This window comes from Phyllostomus discolor, chromosome 2 (genome assembly GCF_004126475.2).
Source record: "Phyllostomus discolor isolate MPI-MPIP mPhyDis1 chromosome 2, mPhyDis1.pri.v3, whole genome shotgun sequence".
NCBI lineage: Eukaryota > Metazoa > Chordata > Mammalia > Chiroptera > Phyllostomidae > Phyllostomus > Phyllostomus discolor.
This window is the reverse complement of record NC_040904.2, coordinates 163,191,593-163,201,737: the sequence shown is the minus strand read 5'-3', so window position 1 is coordinate 163,201,737 and position 10,145 is coordinate 163,191,593. Positions and strand designations below refer to the sequence as shown.

Sequence of the window (10,145 nt, the reverse complement as noted above, 5' to 3'; positions counted from 1 at the left end):
TTTTGAGGAGCTCTCCATCCTCAAACACCACCTCCCCCCTACAGGAAGAAGGGAGACTGCGGTGGACTGGATCTCAATATAGACCTGGCCGGTTGTTCCCAGGGCTGGAGGAGTCCAGTAGGTCCAGTTTAGCCATGGATTACCATGTGGCCACTGCCTGTGCGTTGTCCAGACAGGAGCACCCAGCATGTAAATCATGTAACAGAGGCAGAAAAGAGGGAGTTGCTGCAGCCCCTCTTTTTTCTCTCTTTATTACCTCCTCTCCTCAGGGAGGCCCTGTGCTGAAAGGGAATTTGGCTCAATTCCACAGAGATGTGCCTTGAAAATGGTTGACTCTATTAAGGCACCAAATTGGCATAGGAAGCCCCACAAGTTGGGAGATTGAGTGGGAAGAAGAGGGGTTCTTTATCATTAAGTTGGTATTAATTTGTTCCTTGAAATACGAGGCAATTTTAAAATATGAAAACAATCCACACTAAAAGGGAGTGTGACTCCTAAGAAAGCCCTGGAATCTAAAACTAGGGCTGTCCAGCTGGAAACTGCGTCAATCCCAGCTCTGCCAGGCCCCTTGGCCCTCACGTACCGAAAGGCTTACAGCCCGTGTGGGGCTGAGGTCTGGCCTTCTGGGGCCTCCCAGATGTGCTTAGGGAAAGGTCCCTCCAAAGGGCCAGTGCTGCCGACTCTCCCTCGTTTTATGTTTCTTTAGTACACAGCTAGGAGAGTGCGTGTGTATTCTTGTTCACATCCAAGGCTTTTTAGCTTTCCAAAACAGAATCCTTCCCCTCACCACTCCCCACCACTTTTTCTTTGAAAAATCTCACTCCGAGGCTTTTAATTTCTATTGTGTATTGAAATATCAGCCTGTGTTTCCCACCCCCCGCATTTCCCATTTCCCTCCTTTTATCCCGTCTCCATTTTTCACTGGAGCATCCCTCGGTGCGGTGATGTGTGTGCTTGGGGACTATCACATCCTCTCAGCCTTCTCTGCTCCGCTTAAGAAAGACTTGCGGGTGAGATGTTGAGAGAGTCCTTCCAGAAAACTAGGGTTTTAGGGTTAAGTGGCTGCAAGCAGCAAATAGAAACACTATCCCGGCATCAAAGTCTCTCTCCTTACATGGCGTCGGGGGCCTTGCCAGTCGTGAGCTTCAGGGGAGTCAGCCTGGGCCACAGCCAGGGTCCCCATGCCCTGCCTACTCCCCATGCTTTAGCCTACTTTCTAGTTTCTTCATCATTTGGGGGACGGGGGGGATGCGGTTTCTGCCTCACTATTAGCTCCAAGCCCCAGATCCAGTCACAGCGATCGGGTTTTTTTGGGGGGGGGGGAGGAGGGATCTGTCTCCCCCATACACATCCTAAGCCTAGGGGGAAGCGCCCGGGAAATTCCAGACCCCTTTGCATCGGCCAAATTGAGTGCCCCCGCCCCCACCGCCGCAACCTCTCATTCTCGGGGCCTGCCAGGGGGCGTTGCCCTGTCCTTTTAAATCTCCCAGTGCGCTCATCTCCTGAGAGCCAATCAGCAGAGACCTTTCCCACTTTGCCCCGCCCCACCTGAAGGGGTGGGAACCCCAGGAGACCCAGCCAGGGCTTCACTAGCGCCGGCCGAGTCACGTGGCCGCGGGAGGGGTGCAGAGGGGAGGCGGGCGGGAGCCGCGGGATTTCTTAATGAAGTGTGCCCGCATGCGTAGAAGGAATGTATGGGGAGGGCGGTGGAAGCAACGGGAGGAGGAGAGGAGGAGGAGAGGAGGGGAGGGGAGGGGAGGGGTGGAGAGGGAAAGGAGGAGGGATGGGGGAGGGGAAAAGAGAGCGAGGTGTCTCCCTAGCTCTCTGCCTTTGGCAAGTGGAGTTTTTAAAAAGCTGGAGCAGATCATGTCATGACGACTTCGCTGCTCCTGCACCCGCGCTGGCCGGAGAGCCTTATGTACGTCTATGAGGACAGCGCGGCGGAGAGCGGCAGCGGCGGCGGCGGGGGAGGCGGCAGCGCGGGCGGAGCGGGGGGAGGCTGCAGCGGAGCGAGCCCCGGCAAAGCCCCGAGTATGGACGGGCTGGGCAGCAGTTGCCCGGCCAGCCACTGCCGCGACCTGCTTCCACACCCGGTGCTGGGCCGCCCGCCGGCTCCCCTGGGCGCCCCTCAGGGTGCCGTCTACACGGACATCCCGGCCCCGGAGGCGGCGCGCCAGTGCGCCCCGCCGCCAGCGCCCCCCACCTCGTCCAGCGCCACCCTGGGCTATGGCTACCCGTTTGGTGGCAGCTACTACGGCTGCCGCCTGTCACACAACGTGAACCTGCAGCAAAAGCCTTGCGCCTACCACCCAGGCGATAAGTACCCGGAGCCGTCGGGCACCCTGCCCGGTGATGACCTGTCCTCCAGGGCCAAAGAGTTCGCTTTCTATCCCAGCTTCGCCAGCTCCTACCAGGCGATGCCCAGCTACCTGGACGTATCAGTGGTGCCTGGGATCAGCGGGCACCCGGAGCCGCGTCACGATGCGCTCATCCCCGTGGAAGGCTACCAGCACTGGGCTCTCTCCAACGGCTGGGACAGTCAGGTGTACTGCTCCAAGGAGCAGTCGCAGTCCGCCCACCTCTGGAAGTCTCCCTTTCCAGGTAAGGAAGGGGGGCCAGAGCGCCGCGGCCGCCGCCAGGGACCCCTCCCCGCCCCTCCTGCCCCGGGGCTCCGCACCCCAGCCACCCCCGCCGTCTGGCCCCGGCGCGCCGGCTTTCTGGGCTGCCGATGAAGCTGGCCGGGCGAGCTGCGCTGAGGAATGCGCCGGGGAAGAAATCTGCTCCGACACGTTCCCCGAAGCTGCCCGGCTGAGAGTGAAGCAATCACAGGCGCCCGAGCGCCGGGCCGCCGACTGGGCTCCAGTCGGTAGCTCTCCTCCTCCGCCCCCAGCCGACTCGTCTCACGCGCGGCTTTCCGCAGGCGAAGCCGGCTTCTGGCTAGGAATGGGGGCAGGGTGGGCATTGAGTGCTTTGGAATCCACAACTACAGCCTAAAACTCTCAAGCCACCAAAGAACTGGGGGGTGGGGAATAAGAACCCCCAAACATTTCCTTTGCCAGAATTTCCAAGATCGTTCTGGCACTAGACATTTTTTTTTTTAAATAGGGGTCCAGTTTGCCAGGGTCTACAGAAATATAGGAGGCTTCCTTTTTTTTTTTCTTTTCTTGATGTAGTTAAAAAAAAATGGCCATGAATTTCTCGGTAGTTAAAGGAGCAGAGAACTAAAATCTCTTTCGTTTGCGTCCCTCTCTTAGGATATAAATTTTCTTTTCCTCTCTGGTATAGTGAGCTCAAATCCTGTGGGTGTTTCCACTGCTAACTCCCGCAAATGTGGGGAGAAAGAGTTATCTATGCCTCAGACACAGAAACAGGAGGGTAAGGATGAGAGGTAAGGGGAGGGAAGACCTGTTTTGGAGGGATTTAGGGTCCAGGCCCAGGCTGGGGACCACTGGTTTCTGTCTGGCTATGTGTGGGGTGGGGGGTGGAATTCACCAGTGTCCTGTTCCTTCTCCAACTGAGGCTATCTCTGAACAGGAGAGTATCTTGCAACCTACAAAAGGGGGGGAAGACCAGTCCCAAGCTTCTAAAATCCACATCAGAAACTTTACATTCAGGCCCGCACTGAGAAATCAGGGTTTGAGGTCTAACCAATCCAGAGCTTCAGTGTGCTCTGGCTGTAAGTGGGGTTCAGTGGGAGAGGGCTGACTGGCTCCCTTCTGTTGTCCACAGGGATCCTATGGGGTCAGGAGCAGCCACAAATGTCTCCCCATACTGCTCAGAGGGTCCCCCAGCTCTGCATTTGGGTCCAGGGATATATTCATTGGGAAGTATAGACCTAAAGACCTCCCAAGGGTGGGCCTGAAATTCCTTTGCATCCGAGATTAGGGCAAGGGCAGATGGTGAAAATATCAGTGAATGATATTAGAAAATGTAGGAAACAACATTCTTGTAAATATTATGAGATTACTCAATATAATACAGCTGAGTACCAGGGTGGACCTGCCCTAGGCACCCCCATCTGGCTGTGATAAGATTTAAGGATAATAGAATTTTAGTACATGGTATCATGCATTACCTACTTGGCATTGGCTGTAATATTTTTATGTAATATGATTTCTGTTATTAACCACTTTAATAATACATTTCTAGAGTATACAAGATTTACATGTAGAGAGGTAGCTCTTTAATTCCTCATTTTACCCAAATTGAAAGTTCTTTAGGAGATGGGGATCTGGCAGGAATTCCTGGAGCAGAGGGAGCCCATAGGCCATCCTCAAGGGCCAAAAGGCAGGGAAGCAGATGCCCACCAGGCCCCCTGTGGACAGAGGCACAGATCTAGAGCAATGGGCAATGGATTTAATGTGAAGAAGTGAAGAGAGGAAGCTGCTCTCGCATCCCTGTGTGCGCATGTTGAGTGGAGTAGAGGTGAAGGAGTGAAGAGAAACTCAGAAATATCTTTGAACAAAATACACATTTTAAAAAATCCCAGGGGGGGAAACACTAAAAATAAACACTGTGATCACAGCCTCCTAGAGAAAAAATATATTTGAAATAAAAAATTATATAGCCCAACTGAGATTTAATACACTTGCAAATTACGGCATTGGCATTGGAATTACAACATGGATACAAAACCCAGTGTGTCTCAGCAGCTATGTGCTCACACAATCCCTGTGTGGAGATAGAATCAGGCTGGTGTAGCATAGTGAGTGCAGAGGTCCAGGCAAAATGCAGATGAAAAAGAAATGATCATCAGACACCCTTCTTCTTTCCACCCACACAGAGAACTTTTAGAAGTAGTGAGATTTCCAGATAACTCTGTCTATGCAATTGTGGTTTGTTCCGCAGCATCTAGGCATAAACACTACTGTCTCTCTTCAGCGCCTCTGGCTCTGAGAAACCTCATCTGTGGAAGTCTGGGCTGGTGTGGGAGACGGAGCAATTGTTCAGAAAGATCCAAATAATTAGGGCCAAGGTGTGTTGTGGCTTCTTCCTTCCCCCAATTATACAGACTCTTGTTTCATTGCTTTTTTTTTTCTTTCTTTCTTCCAGTGGTGAGTTTAGACTTCTTTCTTTCTTTCTTTCTTTCTTTCTTCCTTTCTTTCTTTCTTTCTTTCTTTCTTTCTTTCTTTCTTTCTTTCTTTCTTTCTTTCTTTCTTCCTTCCTTCCTTCCTTCCTTCCTTCCTTCCTTTCCTTCCTCTCTTTCTTCCTTCTCTTTCTTTCTTTCTTCCTTTCTTCCTTTCTTCCTTTCTTTCTTCTCAGAAAGAGGTGGAAATTCCAAGACAGAATCAGGAAAGAAAGAGACAAGGAGAAACAGAGACAGTGACAGACAAACAGAGACAGATAAGATTAGGAAAGAGAGAAAGAATCAGTGGGTTCTTTGGACCATACTGGAAGTACCTACTGCCAAGCCTTTGGATTTGGGTCGAGAAGAGCAGCTAGGACTTCTAGTTGGGCCTCTTCAGAGCCCTGTTGTGGCAGTGGGTGGGCAAGAGTGAGTGGGCGGTAGGAGCCTGTACAAAGATCCCCAAGGGAAAGCTGTGGCTAAATATTGGTATTTGCTTCTCAAAGGTGTCTGTTAGGGTCCCAGGTGTGAAGTGTTTTGTGTGCATGTATGTTCTGGAGAGGGAGTATAGAAGGCTTGATTATAAGATTAATAGCCAACTCCCCACTTACTTTAGGTAGCGTAGACACTATTCCAGGTCTAAGCCTCCAGATGTTTCTACATCTGTAGATCCCACTTGCTTTTCAGACAAGACAATCTACAGTGAAAGGGGGTTTCTGTGAGAAGGCAAGACTGAAATTATTTCCCCAGGAGGCCTTAAAAAAAAAGCCCACAGCAATTTGGTCTGACCAATGAAAAATTTGGCCAAATCGATCCTTGGCATTCTGCAGAGAAAAACAGCTAGTTTAGATCAATTATTTTTTAAACTAACTTTTAAGGGTTGTGTTGATGAAACCTCATTGGAAAATTAGAGGTGGAGTTTAAGGGATCCAAAATTGGGTAGGTAATTGTGAGCATTTACCAACAGTGAGGGAAAAAAAAAAAAACAGAACAAACCCCCCCACAAAAACACAAAAATAAAAACAGGGACAATTAGCTGGTTGATTCAAGAGTCAAATCTCACTTTTACTGCAGTTTGTCCTCTGGGGCAAAAAGAGGTATTCAAAAGCTGGATTGTACCAGGTGGCCTATTTCTATTTTAGAACTTACTGTGTCATTTATATTGAGTCCGAAAATCTGGCTTTAAAACCTGGTTCTGCCACTTACATTATTTAACTCACTCGTAACCTCAAAATTCTCATCTTGTAAATGATTTCAGGAAAATAAACCTGAAAAAATGATCTGAGGATTAAAGCAGAAAGAAAACCTCACAGCGTCCTCATAGTATCATTACTTACCTTCTTTGTTTTATTCTTGTTCCCGAATCATCAATTTCTTGAAACATAGTTATAGCTGTAAGAGCAAAACAAATTTGAAAACTGAGAAGTTTTTTTTAATTATCTTGCACAAAAATATTATTTTTAACCTAAAGGATCTGCTCTGTTAAAGTGAAGTTGTTTTGTTTTTCAGAGTTTTATAAAACCTTTGCCTATCCATACATAGGCAGAGAAAAGTGACAAGTCCAACAATATTCCTGAGAAGTTGTCATCATGAAGACAGCCAGACCAGGCCCTCTCTCCCATATTCTTCCTGAGCACTTTACTTCCTTCCTGCATTTGATCCTAACCTCTTCTTTCCCATTCTGTACAGATAAGGTCCCTGGGAGAGAGCATACCCCATAGGAATGGGTGTAGGAACGGTCTTTTATGAGGATAGGGTGAGAACAGCATTTCAGGAGGAGCTTTGTGTCTTCATTCCAGACCGTGTCTACGCTTTCAAAGGGCAGTGTGAATGAAGGGGAAATCCCAAATATTCAGTCTCCTTCATTAGCTTCTGCCTGAAAGAAGTCTAATAATTACATTTTTAAAATTGAGGGGTCAGTTATTTAGAAAAATCTTCCTAGTTCCCCACTTCCCCTTGAAAGTGTGGCTATGACCTTTCTACTGACAAAGGTGAGAATGGAGTGGAAGGGCGATGTAAGTGACATTTATTGTTTTTAGTGCCTGTGACATTTTCAGAGTATAAAGAAATTGAACTACTAGTGGTTAGGATGACAAAGTATTTCGGATTTAGAGTTAGAGTCCTACGTGGGATGAAGACAGTTTCCTTCAGCCTTGGAAGGATGGAGAGGAGAGGGGGTTGGAGCAGAGCAGAATTTGCTGGGTTTTGGTGAGCAGACATTTGTGAGGACAGAGGGGCACTGAGTTCTTTTTCTAGACTTACGTGAATAGCTGGTTTTGCCCCTGAGAAACACTCTCCTGTTACCTCCACTGGGGACAGATCCAAGTACAGGGATGGGGACCCTTTACTTCCAGGCCTCTATTCTCTACATCTCAGGGCCAGCGCCTCCCATCTCAGATGTTGTCCAGTGGCTCACAGCATTGAATTCCTAGAGCGATGGGCTCCCAAACAGACTGGCTTCACCTGGACACTTTCCTTCTCTCTATGTACTGGTGCAGGCCTCAGGTTCCCAGTGCAGAGCCAGTGACCAAAGGTGTGCCCAGCAACCCGACAGTCTGTGCCCACTGAAGCTACTTCCCTCTGTGCCGTGTCCTCTCTAAACCCTACACAGAATACCTTTCTCACACACTGGAGCTGAGCATAATAAGCTGATGGCTGCCCAAATTATTTAACTGCAGGACGACCTGCAGACCAGTGTGGATTAAAAAAAAAAAAGATTTTATGTATTTATTTTAGAGAGAGAGAAAGGGGGGAAAAAGAGGGGGAGAAAAACATTGATGTGAGAGAAACGTGAAAGGGTTGCCTCTCACTCACCCCCAACTGGGCAAACCCCCCCCCCAGGCGTGTGCCCTGATCAGAATTGAACAGGCCACCTTTGCGTTTGCAAGACAACGCTCAACCCTCTGAGCTACACCAGTCAGGGCACCAGAGTGAAATTTGAAGGGACCCCTCTAAGGGCACAAAGATTCTAGTGACCAGTGCTGTGCTGAGCCATGCTGAAGCCTGAGGCAAAAGGAAAAATCAGTAATAAGGGCACCGTGTTTATTTTAAAATTTGATGTTTTGTTCATCGTGTACTTTTGCACTCATTTTGATTTTTAAAAAATTATATTAAAGCATTATTTATCTTGATTACTGAGTTTTTGGCGCCCCCTCTTTTAAAGTTTGAACCAGAGGAAATACCCCAGCGGCCTCACCTTAGTCATGGCCTTGCTAGTAACAGAGGTGCAAAGGATTTGGGGGCAATTGGCAGGGCACCTCTGAGTCCCCGCCAGAACCTTGTGCCTCCGCAGCAGCGGTGCAGCCTCAGGGGTGGCCCTGGCCGAGACTCACTTGCTGCCCACCTGCCTTCTCTCTCCCCCTAGACGTGGTTCCCCTACAGCCTGAGGTGAGCAGCTACCGGCGCGGGCGCAAGAAACGGGTGCCCTACACCAAGGTGCAGCTGAAGGAGCTAGAAAAGGAGTACGCGGCCAGCAAGTTCATCACCAAAGAAAAGCGCCGGCGCATCTCCGCCACTACGAACCTCTCGGAGCGCCAGGTCACCATCTGGTTCCAGAACCGGCGAGTCAAAGAGAAGAAGGTGGTCAGCAAATCGAAAGCGCCTCATCTCCACTCCACCTGACCGCTTACCTGGCCACCTTCCCCCTCTATTTATGTCGCCGCTTTGTACCATAACCGAATCCACCGAAGGACCCTTCGCCGGTGCAGAGGAATATTTAATGTTAACCAGAAAGAGGAACCGTATCGCCAGGAGGCAGCGGGTATCCGAGGGGCGCACTGCCGCCCCCTACTCCCCACACTATCTTCAATCCCCCACCCCACCCAGATGGGACCTATTGGGCCTCAGCAACTTTGGAGGTGGGTCCCCGTGGGCTGTGAAAGAAAGGCTGCCGGCCCCCACTCCCTTTCACCGTTACCCCTGTCCTTGCCGGAAAGCCGAGTGGCAGCAAAGAGCCAGATCATTCCAACCAAAGCAGAGTTGGGGAACACCCAACGACCCCATGCTTGCCTCCTCCTTTGCCAGGCAGGTAGAGGACCCTCCTGGGGGTGCGGCATCCGTGCAGGACCTGGCGAGCTTATAATTCCCTTCCAGTCCCCCCCCCCCATCCTTCCTGCACTCTTTAGTTAGACAAGAATTCCCAGTTAAGATTTTCTGTGCATATTTTAAAAGTCACATTCATAGGAATGATAATTTTTAGGGATCTGGCATCATGATTGGAGTACAGGCAGCACATAGGTTTTGTTTCTTTCCTATCTACTTCGACAAAAACTGGAATTGGCCTAGGAGCCACCTACTTCCCCCATCTCAACCAAGAAACTCAATTTCTCAGGAGCCGCCTTCACCCCCCACTGCCTCTTCTGTTCTTCCCCACTCAACCCACAGTGACCCAAGGACAGAAAGTCAACCATGCTTCTAAGTGTTTTTCTTCTCTCTCCTCCTCTCCCCCTTCCCTCCTCCTCCTCCTCCTCCTCTTCTTTTTCTCTTTCTTTCTTTTCCTCTCCCCGCCCCATCAGGCCAGACAAAAAAGCAAATCTTTCTTTCTTTCTTTCTTTCTTTCTTTCTTTCTTTCTTTCTTTCTTTCTTTCTTTCTTTCTTTCTTTCTTTCTTTCTTCCTTCCTTCCTTCCTTCCTTCCTTCCTTCCTTCCTTCCTTCCTTCCTTTCTCTCTCTCTCTCTCTCTCTCTCTCTCTCTCTCTCAAAGAGGTGGCCCAGGGGATGGAGAGTGGGTTCTTCAGGAGAGTCCCTTTCCAATCACTTCTCCACGAAGGCAATTGATGAGGACAGAGGCCTCTCACTTTCACTTTTACTGATTGTCAGAGGGAAGCAGTTTTCTTCTAGATGCCAAAATAACAGCCTCCACATAGCCACCTAATGTAGATGCTGCCTAACATTTCCCTCCTCAAAGGCCAACTTGGTGCTAGGGAGCCCCTCACCTTCTCCCGCTGGTGCATTACAAAACAGTGTCCTTTTGAAATGTTCAGCAGAAATAGGCTTTTAAAAAAATGTTGTGTATCTGTATATAGTACTGTGATGTCTGAATGACAATGTATTGAATTGAATGCAAAAAGAAAAACCCACAAA

At 49.5% G+C, this 10,145-nt stretch overlaps 1 protein-coding gene across 1 annotated transcript; it reads left to right on the top strand.

The window, feature by feature from the left end:
* The first annotated feature begins 1,871 nt into the window (after positions 1–1,871).
* HOXC13 (homeobox C13) lies at positions 1,872–9,610 on the top strand. Its single transcript, XM_028532866.2, has 2 exons — positions 1,872–2,601; positions 8,430–9,610. Exons 1-2 carry the CDS (start codon positions 1,872–1,874, stop codon positions 8,684–8,686), a joined length of 987 nt encoding a protein of 328 aa, XP_028388667.1. The 3' UTR covers positions 8,687–9,610.
* Positions 9,611–10,145: the final 535 nt, after the last annotated feature.

Excerpts from the sequence above, each read along its gene's own strand:
- HOXC13 (XM_028532866.2), top strand. The coding sequence starts at position 1,872 with ATGACGACTTCGCTGCTCCTGCACCCGCGCTGGCCGGAGAGCCTTATG. Across the intron at positions 2,602-8,429 it reads CTGGAAGTCTCCCTTTCCAG|ACGTGGTTCCCCTACAGCCT; the intron begins GTAAGGAAGGGG and ends CTCTCCCCCTAG.